Source organism: Opisthocomus hoazin, chromosome 3 (genome assembly GCF_030867145.1).
Source record: "Opisthocomus hoazin isolate bOpiHoa1 chromosome 3, bOpiHoa1.hap1, whole genome shotgun sequence".
NCBI lineage: Eukaryota > Metazoa > Chordata > Aves > Opisthocomiformes > Opisthocomidae > Opisthocomus > Opisthocomus hoazin.
The window spans coordinates 24,002,681-24,028,116 of record NC_134416.1 but is presented as its reverse complement, the minus strand read 5'-3'; the positions used below and the strand labels follow the sequence as shown (position 1 = coordinate 24,028,116).

Genomic DNA, 25,436 nt, shown 5'->3' with positions numbered 1-25,436 from the left:
TTTGACATATTTTCAAAATACAAGCAACATATTAATATCTTGTTTTTATTATTTTGAAATGCAGGCATTTTTTTTTTTGCATAGTCTCTGATAAATGTTATATCTCTTCATTAATTTTTTAAGTAATAACAGGGCTTTCTTCTAAATTAATCTTTTATCATAACAGGATAAACATTAGCAAAACTTACACTCAGAAATGGGAAAGCTGTGAAGCTAGCTATGTGGGAACAGATTCCCCAATGGTGGTAGCCTTTCAGACAGACTAGATAAACCTCTGCCAAGGATATTATTCGTACAGAAGTTATCACTGCCTTCAAGCAAGGGAACAGGCAATCTGAGTTCTTGAGATTGCTTTCAGACAGAGCTTTATATATTTTTTCCTCCTAACTAATGTAGAAAATCCCAGATTTTAGTTATCTATCTACTTGATCTGTAGTCTCCTACTTCTCAGAATAAACATGTGAATCATCTAAATATTTTTTTTTCTTAGAACAGTGTATCAGATTTCCAATTTTGTTAATAATTTCAGTGCTCTATACAATGCTTTTGTAGCTCCTAAATTCTCAGATTTTTATGTCTTCTGTTGTGTGATGTGTATCATTCCTTCTCCATCTTATTGTCTCATATTTGTATTTTTCTTTCTGCCATCTCCTCAGTCATTATGTCACTTTACCTCGTTCCCGGTACACCCAGTCTACAGATCACCATTACAGAGATGCCAGGTATATGTTTTCCTCTGTGTGACTCTGTGTGGGTAACGCATGTATGTCTATGTACCTACATGTCCACTTCTGGTTTTATTAGTCTGTGTATAGTGGTAGAAAACTTAGAAGTGTTGAGATAATATCAGCATTAGCTGTCTTAATATGGAGTGTAGACTAACACTGGGTAATTCTTCATATGTTCCACTTTTTAAACATTTTTTCACTGCCAATAGTCTATAATTGGTGGTCCATGCAGATAATGCTATATTTATATCATTCTAATGCCTTTTAAAGAGTCAACAAAGAAAATTATTTAAATCAATAAACACAAATACCTGCTAATTCTGTGACTTGCTTACACAGAATGTTATCCATATGTGGCTTTGTTAAAGGTTACAATAGATAAAACTGGAATGTGATACCTTTCTCATAGTCTCAGCTGCAGTCCAATACACCTTAATTTTTAAAAACAGTTTTGCAAATTTCACCAAAGTTCCAGCTGAGTTTTGTTCCGATGTTTGGTTCTGTTTCTGACATTGCTTGTTTTACACGTTGTGTGGATCTCATTTCATCTTTGTGTTGCTTTTCATTGTGTTCACCCTTTATGTTTTGGCAGCCAGGATCACACAATGTATCCCTTATTTTGTGAAGATGCAATCAGATTACTTCGCTCCCGTAAGATGTGCCGTACCTATTCTGAGGGTGCTTACTATGATCTTGAGAGGTATAATTGATGTGGAGCATATTGTTAGCTCTGATACTTATACTTTGACAGTACTGTGTTTGGTTTCCAAACTGAGAGAATATCATCTGTATTTTTAGTGATAAACACATACAGTGAGGAAGTTTTATAATACTCTGTGAGTATGCATGCATCTAAAACTGACTACTCAGGATTATGGGTAAATCCCAGAAGAAGTTGAATAGTTTTACAGAAGACAGTTTCATAAATTTGGTTATATGGCTATTATATATAAGTGTCTTTGTGTAACTTATTTTTGCTGGAATTTTCTAAAGTGCTTATAGTACTGATTATTCTCATTGAAATAATGAGGAACAGCCTATCTCCTTCAATGTACACAGAAGTAGAGTCTTTCTGAAATCTCATACTTCTCTTAACTGAAAAATAGAGTGAATAGTAGAAGTATAAGCTTATCTTATAGCTATTTTTATAATGCTAATTTAATCTGTAATTTGTGGGTACTTGTATACATTCACAATACTTGTGTGTGATTACAGAACATCAGAGTTCTTATTTATATAGGAAATATATGGCAGAAAGAAGTTGAGCCCATAATAATTTATGTGAAATATTAATACTTGAAATACAATGGCTTTTAAGAGATGTAATAAGACTTGCCGGTGTACTACTGTGATTACGATATATTCAGAAATACTGCAAAACAGCAAAAAGTCTACATGGTTTTATGTAAATACAAATAAGGATATAAATCTGATAAACTCTGAGCCAATAAAAAGAAAGTGGTGGCTTCAGATCTCAAATAGCAGATATAATGGTTGATACGCCTATTGCTTTACAAGAGGAGCAATGTAAAATTTTCCATAGCAAGAACTAAAGAACACTTGATATATTACCTTCATGGCTGCCCTCAGGATATCAGTTCCTCTAAGAAGTTTATTAAGGGTTGCTCTGGATTCAGATCGTATTTAACCATACTTTTAGTAAGTGTAAAACTACTTTTGGATGCAGAGACAAAACAGAATCTAAAACTTTTGTGGTATCATAGAAGTATTCCTTCCAAAGAAATATTGCCTTTTAAAAATTCTTCAAAGCTATAGTATAATAGATATTACAACTTATAGAACTTCGTTAAGCATTTGTTTTGAAATAACACTGTTTTACATGAAACCTAATATAAAGAAAGTGTGTAAATAGTTCAGTCCCCATGTAGAAACTTTAATAAGGAGAGGGATTTTTGTTTGTTTTCTGAAAATATGTGATGAAATGTGCTCACACATATGCTATTTCAATAGTTAATTTTTATATACTGTTTTTTGCCTTAGTTATATGCTCATATTTGCATTAGTGCAGCTGAAACTGTTTCAGGTTGCCAGCTGTATCTGTGACTTCAGATATTACTGAAAGTTGGAGCTATTATCAAATTGTCTTAGTTTGAGCATCTTGACTTGCAAATCTTAGTCTTTGTTTCTACAGAAATTAATTTCTCAAAAATCAAGTAAAATCAATGTAAATACAGGGCAAAAGTGACAATACTGCATAAAGATGAAAAAGCTGGGATTTAAGCAGTGAGATGGAGTAAATCTTTTCCAAGGCTTTATTGAAGAGAAGGTTATTAAAGCTAATTCCTCCTGAGGTCAGAAAGGAAAATCCGACATGAAGTGGAATATCTCTAGCTCACTGCTAGAGTAGTATCTTGAGATTCCTAGGGCCTAGGAACTGATCCGGGATTCTCTGGTCCTCTGGAGTTTGGGCTGTCTGTGGGTGTCATTAGTCTTCAAGTTCCTTGAGTCACCTTACCTGCCATGAACTACTCTGAGTACTCATAGCCATTTTTGCTAGTTTTTCATCCTTTTTGTCTTTCTGTATTCTGACAGCAGTTCTCTACATATTTAAGGACCATTTAAAGCATAATCTTTATCCAATTCCTCCTTATCCACTGAAAAACACTAAGTAATTTCCTCTTCCTTAGGGTTTTTTTTTTTTGGAAGTATGTGAAAAAGTATTCAGGGAAGAGTCTCTCATCTGAGACAGAGAGTTTTGTATCTTATGTCACTGTGAATCCACCAGTGTGGGTGTCCTGCAGGCAAATATGTCATACAGATACATCAGTCAATATTAGTTGCCTTCTTTGTTATTCATGGCTCCTTTTGTTGCTTATCTTACAGTCATTCAAGCCAGCTCATTGTCTCTTGTGGTCTCTTCTGGCCGTTTTTTCTTTTATTTCCCCACAAAGGGACTACTTGGTGCTTTTTCGTCTTTTCTGTGCTGAAGTTTGTTTCAGTTACTGTTTATCAGATTTGAAAGTCTTTAATTCATTAGTTCTAGGACACATTTATATTATCAAAAACCTTAATGTCTGAGTTCATTCTTAGGTTATAGTACTCATCGTTTTGTCTTCGTGATAGTTCCCTGCTTTTGAAGAAGTCCAAATGTTTCACTCCCAAAAGAAATGGAGGTGGCATTGACAAGATTCTTACTCCAGCACATGCCTAAGAAAGACAATAGGCCCATGTGCAGCTTCAGTGACTTCAGTGCTCTTTGGACTCAGTGCTTTCTCAAGAGCAGCCTGATGCTCAGTACCCCACTCCAGCGTTCCTTGACTCTTTAGTGTGATAGTCAGCACAGTAGCACTAGCGAGTATCAGTTAGCACCACTGCAGCTATTCAGATTGAACAGATCTAAGACATCATGGCTGGACACGTAGAGCTTTACTTATGCTTTTATTTATATCCCCCTATTCAGAATCTTATAGAGTTATACAGGTTAGTTCATAATTTGATATTCACCCATTTTAAATTGGCTGACATACATGTGATCTCAATGACAGAGTAATGTTCTCAAGATTTTAATCCTCACTGTTTTTAAAATTAAAATATTCGTAGTCCCTCCCAAATAAAAATCTGCTGAAAAATTCACTGTATGAAATTCTTTCTCAATTTACCCATCTCAGAGCTCAGATTAGTCACTAAGAACACCACACTATGTCCTATTTTCCTTTTTTTCACTTAGCCTGTGAGGTTAGTGTTTAGAAGGCAATAAAAGCTGGTTTGTGCACATTTTGTGCAGGGTGTGAGGTTTATTTCAGGCAGAATTTCTGTTGCTTCACTTAAGTAAACAAACTTATGCTTCCATTTTGTTTTCTGTCTTTTGTTTTACCAGTCAGAAATTTTCTAATAACCATATCCTACTTTTGGTGAAATTTCTCAGTTATCAAATACTGTTTTCCTATGGATGTAACTTTTCACTCTATGAAATGTGTGTATTGATCAACTGTTCTTAATATGTTGTTAATCATTTCTGAATATAATTTGGAAGTAGAAGTTTAAAATGACATATATATGAAAATATACGTTCAGCAGATACTGCTGAACTGTAGATAAATGTGCTTTATGTTCCTCACTATCTTAATAATACAGTGGGGGAAAACATAGTGAAAGAAGCACCCTTTAAAATGTCTGAAATATCTGTGCTGTTTATTTCATATTCAGGAGGACTAGGCAGGAGAGAAGAGTGCCTAATTCATATTATGACGACACAACATATACTCCTGAAAGGTATTTTAATTTATATAGTAAAAATAAAGTTAATACATTTTTTCTGAAGTGTAGTCTAAAATTTTTAATTTACCTAGACTAATGATATTTAAATTTATGGTACAATTTCTGCATTTCTCTAAATACAGTATTTCTCTAAATACAGAACAACTAATCTCCATAGTTTTAAATACCTAATTTTCTTTTAGCTCTCCATTCACTTGACTTTGGATTTTTTTTTAAGCATAATTCTTTTTTTGCTTAAGCATTTTTTTTTTTATTTATTATATGTGGGAGGAAAATCGAATAGTACAGAGGAGCTAGGTACAACTGAAGGATTTTTCCCACTGAGCTGCAGCGACTTTCTGATGTCTAACCTTTTCAGTCACTAGGAGTGATTATAGGGCAATTTAGAATCCTCAGTTTCATTCTTTAGTACACTTAAGAAGGTCCTCGGCTTTTGACACATTACTGCCCATATTGACTTAAAAATGACTTACTAAATGCCTTCAAATTGATTTTGGATGCTTTCTGTGCTGTGACCGAAAGTACTATAGTCCTTCCTAAATTTTGGTATGCATATAGTATATGACAGTGAATATAATATAAATAAAATCTAACCCATAATCTGAAAAATTTTGGAATGTCTCTGGAAATAGTTATTTGATAACAGAATTTCATGTTTAAAGAGCTAGGCAAAGTCCAAAAAGAAGGATGTCTGAAGAAAGAAGCACGTTGATGTTCCTCTTTGCACAATTATTGAAGTGATGCAAAAATTGATTATCTAATATTTTATATTTCTTTGTTCATTTTTAAGTCAGTGTCTGATTTTTTCTCCAGCACGGAAGCAGGTGAAGCAGGGATTATTTTCTAACTAACAGCAAGAAATTTTATTTCATTGCTATGAATAAGTACAGTCATATTTAACAAAAAATAAAGTGCAATGCAATTTTAAAGCCATGCTTACACATTTATGATGTCTATAATATAGTACTTTTACAGAATAATCTTACCTAAAATACTGGCTAATTGAAGAGACTGACTTCAATTTTAAGGATACGGACAATCAGGGAGAGTGTAAAGATATACCTATCATTCTCCAGCTGTATTCTGATTTAGATTGAACTAAATCTAAATCTAATTTATAACTAAATTAAATTAGAGTAACTTTCATCCAATCATTTGATTACAAACCATGCAAAAATATGCCGTTCCCCACACCACCAAATTTGATATAGAAAAAATAAGAACAGCCGAATGACATTCACATACACATCACTCCACATTTCTTCCCTCAACATAATGATAAGGATGTGGGGTCATTTAGTTTGTAAAAGTATCGCAACACCTCAGATTCTGAAATCTGAGAAGCTTGGAAAAAAATACAGTCATGCAAAAAATGCTTCAAGTATCCTGCTGTGATTCCTGGGAACACATTCATGAAAATCCTTGGACAGGTGCATTCAAGCCATTAGCAAACTCACCCTGCAGACTTTGGCTAGGATTTTCAGTACAGACAAAGGAAGATTTATATCCAAGTTGATAATGTGGTGGTCCCATGATCTTTTCTGAAAATCCTTGCCTTGCTTCTCACTCACTATCATGAAATAATTGAGTAGTGGAACTATCGGAGTTCCAAGGCTTTACCCATGCAGGATCCTGAAAATCTGGGAGTCTGGATATCCAGTTGAAATTCCTCAACCAGATATTGGATGATTTGCATGTATTTTTAGCAAACTGGAGGAATGGCACATATGCAGTTTATCCTCTGGTTCCTGAAATGAAAGCAGCTTTTTTGTTCCGTTATTTCTTTTCTCCACGGTTCTATAGGTAAAATATTTCTACACGCATTTTAAGTTGTCTTCAGCTGGTTTGCTGAAATGATATTGCAAATGTTGAGGTAGCCTGTGTTCAGTATCTGGAAGAATAACTTAGGTATAAAAAGTTTTCATTGTTTGATCTGAGTGAAGTGAGTTTTCTTCAACTTCTTCAATAAGTGTAAAACTAACCGCCCCATCAAATAAAAACATAATTTTTAAAAAGTCAGATGTTTGAAGTTAAAAGTGGTATTTTAAACTACGGCTACGTAACATGTTATTTTTGTTAATAATATATCTCCACAATTATTTTGTAATGATTCCACAAATTCAGTAACCATTGAAAACATGAAGATTTTTGTGTAAGAAAAGATAAGGGATCAGTTAGTCTTTATGTAACTGAAATTCATGGCTAAACTGCTGAAAGAATAACGGTGAAATGTATTAAGAATTATATAAGGAAAAAATAAACAGAGCTTGCTTGTTTTTTAATTTTAAAAGATACAATTTTCTTCATACCTAAGAGAAAGTAGGAAATTTACAAAATCATTTGGAAACATTTGGAAAGCTTCCCATTTTATTGAGAAGTGGTCATGTCATATGAATTAGAGTGTTATTAATAATATATGTTTCTTTATAACACTTCTTTGTTTTAACTGCATTGTAAAGGTGGTACAATGGTGCAAGTTCATGGGCAGATCATGTAGTCAATGGTTCAGCTGAAAATTATGGGTAAGTAAAGAGTGTAGTGTTACAGATATAGCTAAAATGTATTTCTATTCTTTGTAACAAGAGTTCATTTATAATTATAACAAAGTTATTCCTAGTAAATATCTTTTTCTTGATGTCTTGCTTTCTTGGCTCAGAACTAAGGCACATTTATGTGCTATTATTTTTTTCCAAGATTAAGATTTTTTATTCAGTTACAAAAAGAAAAAGAAGATTAATTAAGTTTGAACTGTTTTTGAACCATATTCTCACTGTCTAGGTCCACTTTAATGGAAGGGCTTTTTGACTGATAACACCTGCCTGCATTCACAGAGTTGGAGAATGTATCTTGGAGACCCAGTACTTTCAGTTTTAGAAATAATCACAGTTCTAACTGTCTAACCTGTCTTCCTGTGTGATTGATGCATAACCCATGCAAAATGCTGTGTACCTTACAACCTTCAGTTCTTCCCAGCTGCAGCTGGCTCCTGGTCAAGGGAATGCACAGATTTTCGTTGTTATTAGTTCTTTGACTTTACTGCTTCTCCCGAAGTTTATTCTTGCTCTTGCAACATTTTTCTTTATTTTTACTTACTTCTTTTGTGATGTGCACAGAGCTTGCTTCTTTCTGCCCTTCTGTATCTTGTAAGTAGGAGCTGGACTATGCCAGCAGCACATTTTGTCTGACTAAAAGAAACAAACATGGTGTGAGTCCAAAATGCTGGTAAATCCTGAAGTTCTTAAATGAAAATCCCACAAAGTTATCGGGAACTTTTCCTTGATGAAGACTAAAAGATAAAACTGTATAGCAAAAAAAATTGTTGTGGATTTTTACAAAATAATATTATATATTGGTGTCTCAAATGCTATAATTTTGTGCATACAAATACTTAATAACACGTGACTAGTGCATCAATATTGAATTAATTACTTATTAGTAAATTAATTACTGACCATACTTTGAATTTTTTGTTTTTATTTATTCTTTTGTGGTGGTACGAGTCAATATATCTCTCCGGAGAAATAGTTATCTACCTAAAGCAGATCACTGGCAGGCTATTAGACTATACTCAGCTGAATACAACAAACCATATAAAATGTTACTATATATTGAAAATAGAAAAGATACATATATAAAAGGGATTAGTCACAGTTCACCTGCAGTCTAAGGCTGTATAATTAAAATTGTGTTTCATATTTGTCCTGTATATGTTGACTAATACAGGAATTCTGTTTAAGGAATTCAGAGGCTAAAGGAGAACAGAAGTGACTTTGTCAACTTGAAACAAAAAAAATCTGGTAAAAACTGGAATTATTCCTTCAATATTCTAATGAAAGTTTCTCTCTTCTCTAGAGTCGAGAGGTTTGTAAGGGTTTTTTGTCTCAACATTAGCGCAGAAACAGAGATTTATCTGAGACCATATTTCTTCCCTAGCTTTTTGAGCCAGGGTGCCACTGTTTACTGGCTCTTCAATTTGAAGTGTTTAAAGTGTATGCTTAGTTTGTGCTTACAGCAAGGGCCATGTGTATTAGTTCATCCTGGGAAAGTTCACAAATGTGCTGAAAAGGGACAGCATTTGAAGAAAGTTGGAAAGTGCTTAGTGTAAAAAAAGCTCTTGTATTTGCTTTTGATAGTCACATTAAATAGTTCTGGTTTATTTCACTTGTCTTAGATTTAGTACTGTATAGATGTTAACATAAGTAAATATCGGGGGGAAAAACAGATTTTTAATTTGAAAAAGAAACTTATTTGTTAGTACTCTCTGTCCCCATTGAAATTTGGCTCCAAAAAGCTGTGGAAAAAAAAAATGAAAGATAAGAACATTAGCTGTAAACCAATATGACTTTTAGGTAGACAATAAGGCATAGAACATAGTTTAATACAATGAAGACTGTTGAAATGGATAAGATTGTGTTAAAATGATCGGATTTATAGAACGCCTTCAACAGAAACAGTATGCTATTTTTCTTATTTGTAATTTAAGAACTTAAAAGACAATAAATAAAGTCTTATATAACTGCTTATCTTGGAATGATCTAATTGAAATTCTGGCTTCGTCAAGTGACAGAACTCTTGTTTACTTCAGTGAGGTCAGAATTACAGGCCTATTGCCAAATGTTAAGAGGACAGATAAACACATATTTGCTGTTTGTGATATTTTACTAATTACATGTCTGCCATATAAATGGTCTTTTAAAATATTACTGGAAAAAAGAGGCCAACTAAATACAGTGTGTCATGTACAAAGCTATATTTAAGATCTGAAGAAAAAAATGCCACAAAACCCACCAAGAACCAAGTACTTTTCAAATTTTGCACTTAGTCTTGCACTGTATGAGGACATATTTAGATACATGCTTAATTTTCAGCCTAGAACTAATTTACTTGATTAGTCTATGGTTTAAGTGCTCAACAAAACTGCATTTGAACATTCAAGCCCTACCAGGAAATGATTCTCTCGCAAGATTCTCTATGCATAGTCTAATATACCACTTACTCTTCAGTCACAAAATACATGTTCATTAAAACCTTCGAATGTTCCTGTCATTGCTCATACGTTATGATACAACTTTGAAGTTGAGGGGGTGAAATATTGTATCCTGAAATGGGAAAAATTGTGTAATAAAGTCACAATATGAAGCTGAAACACACTTTGGAATATTTCTAATTTTTTAACTAGAATTTAGATTATTATCTCAAAGAGAGTTGCAACATTATATTCAGTTATAAAATTGAGCTGAGGGGGGAAGAGGATTTCAGCTCTCTTCTTTGAGAATTTTGAGTCCCCAGCATTTAAGTGCTAATCAGTTTTATCATGATCTTCAGTGAGTTGTCACATGAAGTTGAAGACATGTTCCTGCAGTCTTTAAAGCGATTCTTTAATATATGTCAGTCGAGGGTCTATGTTACAGATATTGAAAGCTGGAAGTAGTTGGCAAATACAAGGTACTATAAAAGGCAGCTGGCTATGTAGGTGAAAAAGTATGTTACAAGTGATAAAAACAATAACCTAAAAACAAACATTTAACATATTACATTATATAAAAAATCTGCTCCAAACATTTCATATTGTGGGCACAGAATAAAAATATGAATAAATATTCCTATAATAAAGTTAGTGCAAGCTAAATAAATTGATAAGGCGTAAGGCAACATATATGTTGCTTACATTCAGTTGTTCACCTCTGTGTAAGGAAGTGGTAGCCTGGAAGGTTCGTTTTTAGAGAAATTATCTTAGAGTAAAATACTGGAAACTGGTTCTTAAACTAGTTAAATAATCAGGTGAAATTTATATTATTAGCTCATTTGCTGTGTTTGCATTCATTTGAATGCAGTTACAACTAGGATCTGTGACAACCGGCAGTGTTAACTGGCAGTTAAGAAGCCTCTTTCTCACAAGCATTCACCACTTCTTTTTGTTTAATGTTGAGGTTTTCTCTGCAGAAGAAATTGTTTACAGGTTTTTATGATTTTCCCTTCAAATGTACCAGTTGCTTTTCTATCCCTTCAAAATACACAAAATTAATTGTGTCTGATTTTACAGATCAAGAGAATATGAAATATTTCAGTACATCATTTCAGCCTTAATTGTTCCAGGATCAACACTACTTACTGGTTTTCTTGATATTTGATTGTAATAGCTAGCATATACCTCTGACTGCATCCATAGAATCATAAACTAATTTGGATTGGAAGCAACCTTGAAAAAACTATCTGATCTAACTCCCTACTTAAAGCAGGGCTTTGCTATCCTTGGTAATTAAACAACCTTAAAATCTGTTGGTGAAGAAACATGTTTTGGAGAGTAAATCGCTAAGTATAAGCTGTATGCGCTTTCTTTAAGGATTTTTGTAATTGCATCATGCTATCATGTGTTAGCACGGTCAGATATGTCTACAACAGAATCACCAAAGTGACTGCAATGCCATGTGCAGATACCTAAGCAGGCTGTAAGCAACTGAGTTTCTGTATCTGCAGCAGTCTGCTCACAGCAGTGTGGAGCAAAATGTGCCTGGGATCGCAGCTGAGTTCTCTGCTTTGTCTGCTTATCTAGCCAGCTAGTAGAAAAGTAGTTCAGATACTGGCATGTAACAGTTTAGTCATGCCTGTGGCTGTCATGTAGATATACCTGTAGTTATAACATGCGCCTCTGTGTAAAGTGCATGTGAATAGATCATATGAGTGTGTGCACATATGTGTACAGGTATGTATGCTACATATATGTAAAGCATGATAGAATATTACTGCAGCAAAAACGTCTTGCTTTGCTTGCTATTTTTATTTATTTTGCAAGAGTACCTAGAAGTGTTGCATTCCTGGCTTGTAAAAACAAAAGCAGCACAGAATTTTATATTAGGTTTCTTCAGAGTTATAGATGAGTGATTTGGTGAGATATCCAGTCACCAGTTTATCTAAATATATGCCAGTATACTTCTCCTTTACATTTTCTATTACAATACTTCTGACTCAAATTTAAGTTTGCTTGGTACTAGAAATCTCAGGTGTTTGTAGACATGCTTATCTGTGTTATGCTAACAAAGGATCTTGTGTCTGTGACTAAACAGCAAAGTTCCTATAGCTAGTAGAAGAATAACATGTCCAAGGATTGAAATCCAGCAGCCATCCACAGACACTGACAGGTATTACTGTTGTATATTAGCTGGAATTTGAAATTACGATAATTAGAAAATGTATCGCTGTATTTTTCTTGTTTTGTGCTCACTGTTTCTAGATGAAAAAAAGATGAACTCGGAGCTCAGTTGTAGTGTATTGTAATCCTACAGCGATTCTATTTTTATTTCTTCATTTTTTTGTTACAAGAGCAACTTAGTACTAAAACTGTGATTGGCATGGCATGATCTCATAGCTTGCTTTTTTAGTCTTGCACACAGTAAAAGAATTTAATACATGGGCTTTAAAATAAACTGCTTTCAGTTATTGTTTGGAAAAACATAACTTTTGTGTTGTAAGCTGTTATGAATGCTTACAGTTGAAAAATGTTCGTCTTTTATATGGCTTTGTCTATACATAAGTTTAGATCAATGAATGTATTAATTTGTGGAAAATTCTCCTTTTTATTAAGAAAAGTAACAAATCTGAAAAATTAAAAATTAGAAATGGTTATTTTTTACATTGGGGAAACAGTTAGCTTTTGACTTTTCCAGAAAATGAATATAGAACAATGCAGATAAATTAGTAGTTAAAACAAAATGTTGTAGCACCTTTGGTTAGACATTGTAGTTACTAGAGTTTGCAGTTGTACCTAAATAGTATGTGATTCTAATTCCAATGTTTTGTGGGCTTGGAATATAAAATCAAATTGTAAACATGTACAGAGTTTTCTGCACAGTGGCTTAAGTGGCTCAAATAGTTCCAGGGTGATAGGCATGCTTGGTTAAGAAACAACCACTGCTGTATTATTTCCTCACTGTAGGGGAGAGTTATGCTCACAAGTCTTGTAGAATTTGACCAGGGAATAGACCACCTACCTTGCATGTTTTCCTTCTCAAAGGTAGAAGGATGCTACAAAAGACAATACTAAATGGAGAAGGTCACTATCTGACATTTCATTAACTGGATATTTATAATGAAATGTCTGTTAGCAAAGATACACAGCTCCAGCATGCAGTAAAATATTATGTGGGTGTTGAATACTTTAACTTAGACTATTATATTTCCTTCTTTAAAAATTAGTAATTCGTCTAGATAACTTGGGAGCATAAGCCCTCAAAACTGTTATCTGAAAAGTTATGAACTTCTGCTTTTAATTCACTGAGGTGTTTTTTAAAAACTACGCTTCCATGCTTATGGCTGGAGGTGATATTAATGCATAGCTGTATATTGTGGTACGTGAGGGGTTTCACTGTCCAAGCAGGTTATTGGAGTATATTTTTTCTATAAAAGGGACAGTTCATTTCTAAAGACCTGGGTCATATAGCACACGTGTTTACTGTTAAAAGGCAAAAAAATATGTGAGGACAAAGATATGCCTGTTTCACTCCAAAAAAATAAAACAGTTTGTTGAGTTTTTCTTTATGTATATATGGTCTAAAACCACACAGTGAAGCTTCCAAGTGGAAGGCTGTCAGTATGCTCATATAGCCTCCGTTTGCTGCTGTGGGTACTGAGAGGTTTGTGACACATAGTTTGTAACTTGAGGGTAACAACTCGGTTTCGCTTCAGAATTCAACTTAGTCTTCAAATCCTTCGGTCTACGAAACAACCGTGGTGCCAAAGCTTCATCTAAAAGCATAAGGTTCACTGCCAAAATTCACCTTCTCCTTCACTTTTGGGAACTCCTGGTTGATTTTCCGCCTGAAGTAAATGCCAGCTGCAGACTGTGGCAAACTGGATATTTATATTAACTATTGAACAGGATATTTCTGAGGCCTTTATCTGTTAGCACAGATGTTAGCTGTAGTGGCTCCGTGATGCTCTGCAGAATACAAAACCTGCTTACTAAGCCGTTAGTATTGGTCCTAAAGGTAAAAATCCCTCTCTGCCTTCTAGTACAGGTAATGGATCAGATTCCTAACATCCAAAAAAATACATTTTGTACAACAGCTAAAGAGAATGAGGCCTTAAGAGTAGCAAGTGAAAGAGGCTTAACTTCTCATGAAGAGTTTATGACAATCATGTGGATGCTACTCACTTCTTCCTCTGTATGTCCTACTTGCTGTTGGAAGGAGAGGAATAGAGAATGGAATGATACCTCTCACCATATTGCCCAGTCGCTGCTGCTGTGTGCTCCAGCAGTCCCCCACACACTGGCAGGAGAATGGTTGTTCTGGCTCTCTATGTGACAGACCCAAGGAAGAAAGTCTCTGTGGGCTCACTAATTTTCTTAAACATGTCAATACACAAGGTAGGGGTGGGTTGTCTGGACCGTGGTTGTATTCTCTTTTGTAATTTTGTTGAATTTAGGAATATTTTTTCTTAGAATTTATTCCCGTTATCTAAGAAGTTATTACCGTGGTCATTTTTTCTAAACAGCTTGTAGATGGCTGACACCTTTCTCACCTTCCATAGCACTGAAACCTCTATTAAACAGTTGCCTAAACTAAGCAACATTCATATCAAAGCTAAGGCTGTGTTTCTTTGTCTATTCACAATGTAAAAGAAGCGAGACAGTGGATGTTTTTGCTGATGAAGCTTCCCATTCAGAAACAGAACTGATAGAAGAAGCAGAGAGGTAATTTTGTTGTGGTTTTGTGCCAGGCTCGTTGTACTTTTCCTCCAGTCTTTAGTGCCTCAGCTTATAATTGCCATTATGTGTCTCACTGTGGTGTGTTTGCTTGTTAGGAGCTTATAGCTGTAGGTTCATGGTGAATGGTATTATTCTGAATCTGTCTGTGGCAATTCCTTTGTATGCTCTAGGAGTCCATTTATGACCTCATGGAGGGCCTGAAGAGACATTAATTTTAATGAATCTTTTGTCAACCCATTCAGCAAAGTTAGACACCCTAGAGACAGCTGTATATCTCAATATGGTTTTTAGAACTAAAAATGCTGTTAAGAACTTAAGCTTCTTCATAATGAGACTGTGGTATGTCTCTCTTTTTTGATACTAATTAAAATTTGGCTGCTTGTTACACTTAATCGCCATGCAGTCACTGTTTGTATTAACTGACTTCAGTGTAAAATGCATTACTTCACTCAAGGAAAAGTCCTGAAGGGTACATGCTTGCCTTTTGTATTCTATAGCTGTTCAGTTACTCAAGCAGAGCTGGGAGGAGCATGAATTTAATAAGTAGCTCCATCAGAGTATGGATTTTAACATTACCTTGACTTATTAGGATATTTCTAGCAAATACTACTCCTTACAATCAGACCAATTCCATTGTGAAAAAAGGTGGAGCTTGATTAATTTCTGAAAGTAATGTTGTGATTAATTGCCTAAGATAGTAGAAGACCAGACTGCTTGATCAAGAAATTCTTTTTTACTCAGTCTACTTTCTTCCTGTTGCATCTCTAATGGTAACTTTTTGCATTGCTGCTTTGGCACAGTTCTTTAGGTGGTGGGTTAGAAGATTTGTTTTCATTACAAACCAAACTTTGTCTAGTTGGTGGAACCTCTGCAAGTACAAACGATGTTGTAGATTTTCATCTGACTGCAGTCCGGGCACCGCCTATGAATCTGTCACCATAGCCTAGCCTGTGTTTTGACAGACCTACTGAGTCTAATAAGACTTCACAGTGCTACGTGATAATTGTAACATCTGGAATGTGGACTTTTCTACAAATAAGAGTACTACCTCTAAAGATAATGCAGTCAGTAAAAATCTAGTCATGTGACTAAAAATGCTCAATTAAACTGCACACTGAAATTAGTCCTTAGCTTTATTGAGACCTAGTGTTATGTCAGCTATTCTTTTCCTCCAAGATTGATGTATTAATTAACAAAATAAATTTTTTACCCAGATATTGTCAGGAAACAGACTATTGCATGGATAGTCATTACTGAGACATTGGAAACATTTCAGCCCATTTATCAAGAATATGAAGCAAGCCAAATTATACATGTATGAAAAAACAGCTATCAAGAAGCTAACTCAGAAAATTTAGCCCCCCCAAAAATGTACATAACAAAATGATTTGCTCCAAACCAGTATCATGCAGCATATTTTTTAATTAATAGAAAAGTCAAAGGTCAACTGAGCTGCTTTTTGACTAACATTACAGGAATTGTGAAGCAGCAGATAGACAGCCCTATCAAAGATCCAGATCAACAGAGCAACGTCCTATGCTAGAGCGGACCAACTCCCGCTCCCGATCCACAGAGCGTCCTGACTCAAACCTCATCAGGTCGATGCCTTCATTAATGACCGGAAGATCTGCCCCTCCTTCACCTGCCTTACTGAGGTGAAACAGACAAATCAATCAGACTAATCCCCTTCTGCCCCACCAGCTCACCATTTTATTTTCCCAGTAGATAATTGGTACCGCCTCATCCTTAGCTGATCACTAGTAGCAATAGATACTAACCCTTTCAGTGCCAACACACTATTTATATTCTACTCTGGATATAATGGTGTGGCTGCCATTACCAGTTGTTCACTAACAGTATTTAATTACATTTGTTCATGATTTCTCATTTATCAGGAATCCTGGATGGTTTCCCCCATTAAGCACCTCATAAGTATCATATTCTTTTCTTACAGAATGAGAAATTGTTTGTGTTCATCAGACATCGCTTAAGGAACAACCATCATAGCAACATCAAATGAAACTATTTTAAAAAAAAAAAGTTTCTTTAAATGGACTATACTAACTGTGTCTACTACTTACCATTTTAACCACCATTTTCTCTGACTACATTTTATTGTGCCATAGTCTGTATTGTTCCTGTTTGAGTGCTATACTTTACTGACTGACATTTTGAAGATTTCTATACATTACTCTTAGCTTAAATCATCACAATACAATAAAAAGATGAGTACATTTTGGTCCAGCTGATGTTCAATAAAGCTTCTTCTTATTTTAGAACTTTAGAATACATTTGTTTGTTTTCTGAAAGTGAGAGTTAGTAACATCAAATCCCCAGTGAGAGTTAGTCTAATACCAGTGTCTTTTCTCAGTTTATTACTTTATTTTGATGAATCCTTGTAATCTCAGTGCCACTTAATGGTAATTTAACCAAATACAAGCTGAGTAAAGATTGTGGAATTTGACTTGTGGAAAATTTTGTATGTATGTGGGTATTATATCCATATGCACATGACTACACACACAATATATTTTCTGGCTTGACTGTGCAAACATGCATCTTATGGATGTTCAGCCTTAGTTTGGCTTTCTTTTCTTCTTTTTCACAGAGAGATTTCTCTTTTTAATCAGGTCTTTTTTGTGAAAAGAGATAATAGTTTCACTAAGGGACTGCAAGGGTCCCAAGTTATCTAAACCCTTTTTAATCATGTTATCAGTTCTTGATGATATTTAAGGATTAATTTGTCATTTAATGGCTATGGTTTGTTTTGATATGTGTCTCATAGGTCACATCCTCGTACTGGTTCTGTTCAGACAAGTCCATCAAGTACTCCAGTAGTAGGGCGAAGGGGCAGGCAGTTACCACAGCTCCCACCAAAGGGGACGTTGGAGAGAAGTAAGTGTATGTTTTTCTCCTTAATGACATTGCAAAATTGCTCATGAAGGTCAATTATATTTTTTATTTTTCTTTTGGCATTACAGTTGAAATCTCTTGAGTTTTGTGTACAAAACTAGGAATTGATACTAGTATTGTATTTTGTACTGTATTTTCTTCTATTTTAATATCTAGAACACTTCTGATGGAATTGAATCATCAGCAGTACAATATTCATCAACAGTGTAATACACACGAACTAAGATGGACTAACTATTAGCATGATCCTGTTCCTTTGGAACTCAACAGGGGCTTTATCATTGACTTCAGTAGGCACAGGAAATGATCTTTTGTGTGTTGTTTAGTGACAAAACTCTGGCTTTTCTGGGAGTTAGGAGCATAGCTGATCACTTGTGGTTTCACATGGAGTGTGTTACAGGTTGCTAATATAAAACCTCTGCATCTTGAAACAGGAAGAATGAGAGGAGAAGTAATAATCTTTAAAATAGGCAAGGTCAGCAAGATATATCATGATTCATGTTTTACTGGTACTGTGGTTGTGCTTATCTTTAATGTCATATAAAAGCACTGGTCAATGGACACATTTTCCAAATGTTTAGAAACAGAGGAATATAAACACATTTTTAATAGCAAATGCATTTTGACCCTTTACTTCTGATAACTAGATGTGCTATGCAAAATCAGTCTAAATGGCCATATACACTCCTTTTTTTAATCCTTCTTAACATGTATATTGTAGCATTTGTAAAACTTCTGTTGTTTTTAACCCCTGTGCTTTGGTTCCCTTTTTTTTTGTTTGTTTGTTTTGTTTTTGTTACTTTCCCTAGACAATGGAGACAAGGAGATAGAATCTTATGAAGGTCTGTACATAAAGGAGGGTTTGTTTTTCACCTGAAAGCCTTTTTGAGAGGCTATATAGGGAAAAATAAACCCAACTGCAATTGATGTTACTTGATTGCATAGACATAGGCAGAATTACTGTCATAATTATTTAGTCTTTTTTATATTCAGACCTGTGGCTTATAAATTTTACCAGGTTCGACATGAAAAAAAAGACAGCATAAATAATACTATCTAAATATGATCATCATTAAAAAAGTACCTAGACATGTTCCCATTTTTAAATATCCAGGGTTTACACTGCAGCAGATAAGAGTATTTCAGTTAACCTAAGTATGTATGTACTTTTTCAGGATTAGCACTTCAGGCACATATTTCAGTTTAAGCATTTGAGGCTATTTGACATGTTTAATGTTAACCATGCATTTAATCAAAACAATGTTTTTATTGCAAATATGTTATGATGTTATACAGCTGCTAAATTACCAGGTAATTTTCAAATAATATAGGAGCAAAAATTAATTGAATCAAGATAGTATTTCAAAAAGCTATAATACTTTTGATTAAAATTAAATACCCCTATATTTTATACCATTGAAACCATTTAATTTTCTTAATAACAAGCCACAAGATATCAATTGCAGTCCTTGGTTATGCCATTGAGGGTCTATATGTAGTATTTCTGTATCTGTCTCGTCAGGCTTTTAAAATTAGTATTTACAAAGTTTACAGTCTTTATTACCATTTTGGAAGCAAAACTTCATTAAAAGAAAACTGTTTTCTCAGATAATCACCCTAGTATGTTTATTTCTTTGTGGTCTTATGTGTTGTGGAATGCTTACATGAAATACAGTCTAGGTATGCCAGGAAATAATCACATCTAATCACACGATGTTTGCTGTCATTGCTGTATACGCTTTCATGTTCTACCACTCCTCCCTGCTCTTTGCTTAGTATATCTATTTAGACTGCGAGCTCTTCAGGGCAGTGATTGCGAAGTTCTGCATATTTTTGCTGTCTGTCATTAGAAAGGATAGTGCTCTTATTTACATGATAGATTCTCTATAGAGAAATACAATAAATACAGTAAAATAATTATTTTTTATAGGAATGCTAGAATTGTTTGCTTAGGTAAGTACTGCTGGGACTTGAGGAACTCTGTTTGGTTTTACTGGAAAACTGAGTAATATTGTCCTGTACGTCTGTCTAAAGTAGTCTTTTGGGAAATATGGGAAAATCTGCAGATATTGGAGTTCTAATACAGTCAAAGCATCACCAACAACTCAAGATGTAGTACCTAGACATATTTCATGTGGAATTTTACACATATAAAGGTTGTAAACACAGTAATTAAAAACATAATCCATAGATACAGCTTTCACACAGTATTTTATATAATTTTCTGTCAGGAATTAAGAGCTCACATTCTAATAACAGTATAGTTTTACTGTGAGACCTTTTCTATCCTTCTTGAGGATTTTCTAATCCTTTTCTTTAAGGGGAATAATCATTTTCTTTAAAAGAACGTTCTACAAGAACAGCAGATTACCTTACTTCTGTCAATGACAGAACATAATTATAATTAATAGCAGTTTTTTACTGTGGAGAATTGAATTTTACAAGAAGTTATTTTAAGCAAATGAAGTACCAGTGATAAAAACTGAAATTCAGTAGAATCGAAAATGTTGACTATATTAGAAGGGGTTTATGTTATTATTTAAAAAAATAAAGCAGCAAGTAAACCTGAAAACTTTGTAGATATATGAGTAGATTTTTATGTGTTATCATATGTCCAGGTGATAATCCAAACAGTTGTCTGTTTTTGGGAAGGCTATTTGACCGTACTGGAAAATGTCATTGTCATGGAGAATTAGTCCCTCCTGTTCTTACAGAAGCATATACTTGACTTAAATGAGAGAGGGGGTTTTATATTGCATGGAAACATGCTGTGAAGGTTAACCTTTCTGTATTTTGAAATCAAGGATTTGATCATCGACCAGATTAAGTTAAAATCGTACTGAAGAAAACAGTGAAAGACACATTATAGACAAAAAGGAACTGGAAGTCATCTCAGTTTTGTAAAAGAAAAAGAAAAACCTTTATTTTTGTAACTCCTATAGTAGTCTCATTTAGTCTGCGTAAATTTGAGTAATCTATATTTGTTGTAGGATCGAAACTGCATGCCATTGCTTAAAATGTAGTAGAAGTGCAGGGACTCAAGTAGAAGTAAGAAAGTAACTTGCAGTTGGGGAGATTTTTTGTTATAGTGCAGCACTCGGTATAACGTGCAATATGGGCTGCTTATGGCTCTGTGACTAGAACTGGAAGTGAAGGAATCTACAGGAAAAAAAACCAACCTCTGGGTAACTGCTTTCCAGTTTAGGATCTGAACTAAAACCCGTTGATTTAGGGTAGAATTAGTTCAGTGAACTGTGTTCTGTGGTTGCAGGTTTTTGCTCTGGTCATCTAGGTTTCACCAGAATAATTTGCTTCAAAATTCTGAAATAGCCAGAGAAGTTTGTTTTTAAGTAATCTAGCTGTAAGTAGCTATGAAGGACCATTACTTAAGAGTAGTGTGTTGACCTGTACGTCTTTTTCTCAGTGTCCCACATGCTCAGTAGGAGATCGTACAAATATCGTCAGCTACTTTGCATTTATAATCTTTTATGGTGATGACATTTTGCCTAATTCCTCAGCTTCCCACAGCTGTGTTGCTGCTGGTATCAGATTTACCTGTTCAGATTAAAGACTGGGTATCTCTGAAATGCGTGTCATTATCTTATTTAGCCAGAATATAACATAAATTATTAAGCAGTCTTGCATTTGGTTTGTACTTTGTTAGTTCAGTATATTTTCATGTTACATGGATGGATAATAGTTCTAAAACAAAGTCTGGGCCCACTTAAGGTTTTACCAGATTTTCACTACTAAAATGCCAGGCTTTTTTTTTCAGCTGAACTTTTGCTTGTATATTTTTAAATTATGCTAGAGATAGAGATTTCTGGTTTCTAATGAACATTTGTAGAAAAATGATAGTATTAAATTCAACTTGTTTTTAACAGTGAAATGGTTAAGTACTCTTAAATGTTCTGTGTTATTAGTGCTATAGACAATAAGTGAATACTGGATTAATCACAGAATCACAGAATGGTAGGGGTTGGAAGGGACCTGTGCGGATCATCTGGTCCAACCCCCCTGCCAAAGCAGGGTCACCTACAGTAGGCTGTAGAGGACCTTGTCCAGGCGGGTCTTGAATATCTCCAGAGAAGGAGACTCCACAACCTCCCTGGGCAACCTGTTCCAGGGCTCCGTCACCCTCAGAGGGAAGAAGTTCTTCCTCGTGTTCAGACGGAACTTCCTGTGCTTCAGTTTGTGCCCATTGCCCCTTGTCCTGTCACTGGGCACCACTGAAAAGAGTTTGGCCTCATCCTCCTGACACACACCCTTGAGATATTTATAAGCATATCTTAGGTCCCCTCTCAGCCTTCTCTTCTTCAGGCTGAACAAGCCCAGCTCCCTCAGCCTCTCCTCATAGGAGAGATGCTCCAGTCCCCTCATAATCCTCGTAGCCCTCTGCTGGACTCTCTCCAGTAGCTCCTCATCTTTCTTGAAGTGGGGAGTCCAGAACTGGACACAGTACTCCAGATGGGGCTTCACTAGGGCAGAGTAGAGGGGAAGAAGAACCTCCCTCGACCTGCTGGCCACGCTCCTCCTAATGCATCCCAGGATCCCTTTAGCTTTCTTGGCAGCCAGGACACACTGCTGGCTCATGGTTAACCTGTTGTCCACCAGGACACCCAGGTCCCTCTCCACAGAGCTGCTCTCCAGCAGGTCCACCCCAAGCCTGTACTGATGCATGGTGTTGTTCCTCCCCAGGTGCAGGACCCTGCACTTGCCCTTGTTGTTATTGTTATATGATCATTATTATTATTATGATTGTTATTATTGTATGATTATTATGATTATTTATAGTTCTTAAGGGTTAACAAGATTTTTTTCATTTATATGTCGATGGAATATATCTCTTAGTTCTTGCTTGCCTTGGTAGAAGGATGAACTCAGTGACCACTTGTGGATAATTAAAACTGAACACTGTAAAGTGCTCTTGAAAGTATTCAGTATTAGTCCTTTCAATTTGTTGTTAAGTACAAAGCAGAGAGAGGGTATTTTTCCCTAATATAATTTTCCTTATTCCTTTTCCTCTTAAAAATAAATACATTTTCTTTCTTCATTCCTACAAAAAAATCCCAATCATCCATCCAACTTAAAAAAAAAATAGAAAATTATGTCAGGCCAAACAGATACAATAAAATCTTAACATATAAAAATGGACTGCTCAGAAATTTAGCAAATTGTAGATCTCAGTGGGGATTTGCCCTTCTGTTTATGCTCCATGGTACAGACTTTAATTATCTTATCTTATAATAATCTTATGTCTTGGGAAAGTTATTTCAGAGGCTGTTAAAGCTGATATTAATGCTGAATAACTGTCCCCTCTTAATTTCAGGTATGCGTGATCTTATTCCAGAATAAAATTATCTATGAATGCAATTATCAGGGGTTGTTGATGAGTTTTAATCAGGGATAGCTATCAGCCGTAATTCCAGTTTTTATATCTCTCGGATGCAATCTAAAATCTTTAAAAAGAATATATCTATACTCTCAGTTGTATTGTTGCTCTACATGAAGTATGGAGTGCAAGTTACTGAGACACTTGATGGTTAGGAAAACACAGATGCTATTGATAGAAACACATACTGTTTATTTTAAGGTTTTTTGTCTCATTCAGAACATAATTTTTCTATAAATTAGGTGTAATTTTGCAAAACAAGAAAGATTTGATTGTGTGTGTTTCCAGTGTCCTGTCATCGTTTGATGAGAGACAGAGAAAGACTATTATAATGCAATTACAGAGAACCTGTAGTCACACTGGTCAAAATTCTATCCTACTCTTATCAGCTGTGATTTCACAGGTGTTTAATAATACATGGCATACAGGTAGTTTGTTTTGCAAAAGGCGATTCATCGCATGTTCATAATATAGGATAGGAACTTGGACTACCTTCAGCTTGGCTAGGAGATTGATGACTTAGTCAAACCCAGCAGTCTTAAGAACAAAGATGCATATCTTTGCACCCATCTCCTTTTCAAGTGGATATTTCTGTGGTACTCACTGTGTGATGTTAGACACCCTCATGCTTTCATGGCGTAACTCTTGCATTATGTGCGCTTGACAGGAAAGTAAAGAGAATAGCTTAATTAACATCAGTAACAAGGCTGCCTGAGATAATCCATGAATCTACCTTGGGTTTTCGATTTCAACTAGGAGTTGGCAAAAATATACCTTTGGGTTTTACTTGTGGATGCTTAGTTCACTTTCCTGAGACATGGCAGAGTCCTCAGCCCCTGAAGACTATTAAAATATTTTACTTGCATTAGTACAATTTCCATAGAAAAACTTGAACAAATGTTACCTATAACACAGGGCTTAGGGTGCTTACTTGAAAGGTTCTGACCTTTCAAGAGAAGTAATGGTTCGTATTTTTCTCTTGGGTTGGCAAAAGGAGAAATTAAACACTTCTTTCTTTATGCCAGTTGAAGTTCTTAACATCTAGGTCTGAGACTACAAAGGGCATAAAGAAAAATGAGTAAAGAGTCATAGAACTGTGCTCATGAGAGCCTTCGTTTATTTATTTATGTTGTAGGGTACCAACATGCCAAAAATATTTTAGTTCAGTTCTATTGGAATCGATTTTTTAAAGCCTTTGGCAGGCCTTCTATACATTCATTTCTGTGAGAAAATGTTGACTGTATAGTTGGTGTCCCTGCTGCACATTTTACAGCATGCAACAGAAAAAATTTCAATTGGAATTTAAATGTCATTATTTTATCACAGAATGACAGAACAGAACTCTATACAGAGATTAGTTCCCATTGCATTGGCTTTGATTATAACCTAAATCTCTCTCCCTGCTAAAAATAACTTGTTAGAACAAGTAGTTTTAAAATTAATATTACACGCTAGCTAAACCTGAAGTCAAATAATTCAACGAGCTATTTAGCTGCACATAAACCTATACAAGTAATGAGAGAACTTGAAAAAAATCTGGAGACAGAGAACACAACAAATCAAGAAGTAATCTGAATCTGAACCTTGAAAAACTACAGTATATCGCATCACATCAAAACAGCCTTTAATGAATAACAGACATTTAAACTAAAGCATGCATATGGTACACTAGTTATTCAGCTCAACAGTCTTCTGTACCATTCGTGTTGTTACCCTCGTATTAGATGACCTTTGTCGCAAGAGAAAGTTATTGTTCTTTATTACTGACACAAAGAAATATACTTTTGTTGCTCATCATTAACCATCTTGTCACCATGGTTTCCAAATATTTCAGTGTTCTCTAATATTTAGAGATACTATAGGCAACTGTACTTACTGATAGAAAAGTGTCTGTCTTTCTCAATTCTAACTACTCTGAAACCCAAGTAAAAACTTTATTATCTGGCAAATAGAGGATTTTTTTTCCAAGCTGGAAAAACATTTGCATTGTTTCTTTGGCACTTATTAAGGTACTGAGTGTGCCTACTTGCTTATGATTTATGTGTATAATTTTAAATATGCTCTTTGAGAATAGAGGCTTGGACCTTTATTTCTAGAAAAACTAAAGCAAAGCCAAGCAGAAGATGCTTTTAAACCAATTATATGCCAACATATGTCTGCTTTCTCTGCTCTGGTACTTATTGTCTGCTTCCCAGTGCTTTAATAATTTAATAAGAAATTGACAACAAGGGATATTAAGGGCTGCATATGACCATCATTACTTGCAAAAGGATCTCATTGAAGTAAACAGGAGATATTAATGAAAAATAACACAGGGATTTATTTAATCTTTGATTCATTCAAAAAAATTATTTATGCCACAAACTGAGGGTTTGTATGTTATTGTGAATATCTTTTGTTTGATGTTTATGTTTTATTTGAACAGCTTGTAACAAAGCATGCATGTTTTTGTCTTGCT

The 25,436-nt window shown here is 34.8% G+C and overlaps 1 protein-coding gene across 50 annotated transcripts in view; it reads left to right on the top strand.

Moving 5' to 3' along the window:
* RIMS2 (regulating synaptic membrane exocytosis 2) overlaps positions 1-25,436 on the top strand; it is a 534,102-nt gene that overhangs the window by 376,746 nt on the left and 131,920 nt on the right. For 26 of the 50 annotated variants that reach the window (XM_075415724.1, XM_075415741.1, XM_075415702.1 and 23 more), the window contains 5 exons: positions 4,896-4,961; positions 7,427-7,489; positions 16,149-16,328; positions 17,459-17,568; positions 18,396-18,428. In XM_075415724.1, coding sequence (XP_075271839.1) covers positions 4,896-4,961; positions 7,427-7,489; positions 16,149-16,328; positions 17,459-17,568; positions 18,396-18,428 — 452 coding nt within the window. Of the gene's footprint in view, positions 1-4,895; positions 4,962-7,426; positions 7,490-14,586; positions 14,659-16,148; positions 16,329-17,458; positions 17,569-18,395; positions 18,429-25,436 lie in introns of all 50 variants that reach the window. The other 24 variants (XM_075415714.1, XM_075415706.1, XM_075415717.1 and 21 more) reach the window with 8 other exon arrangements.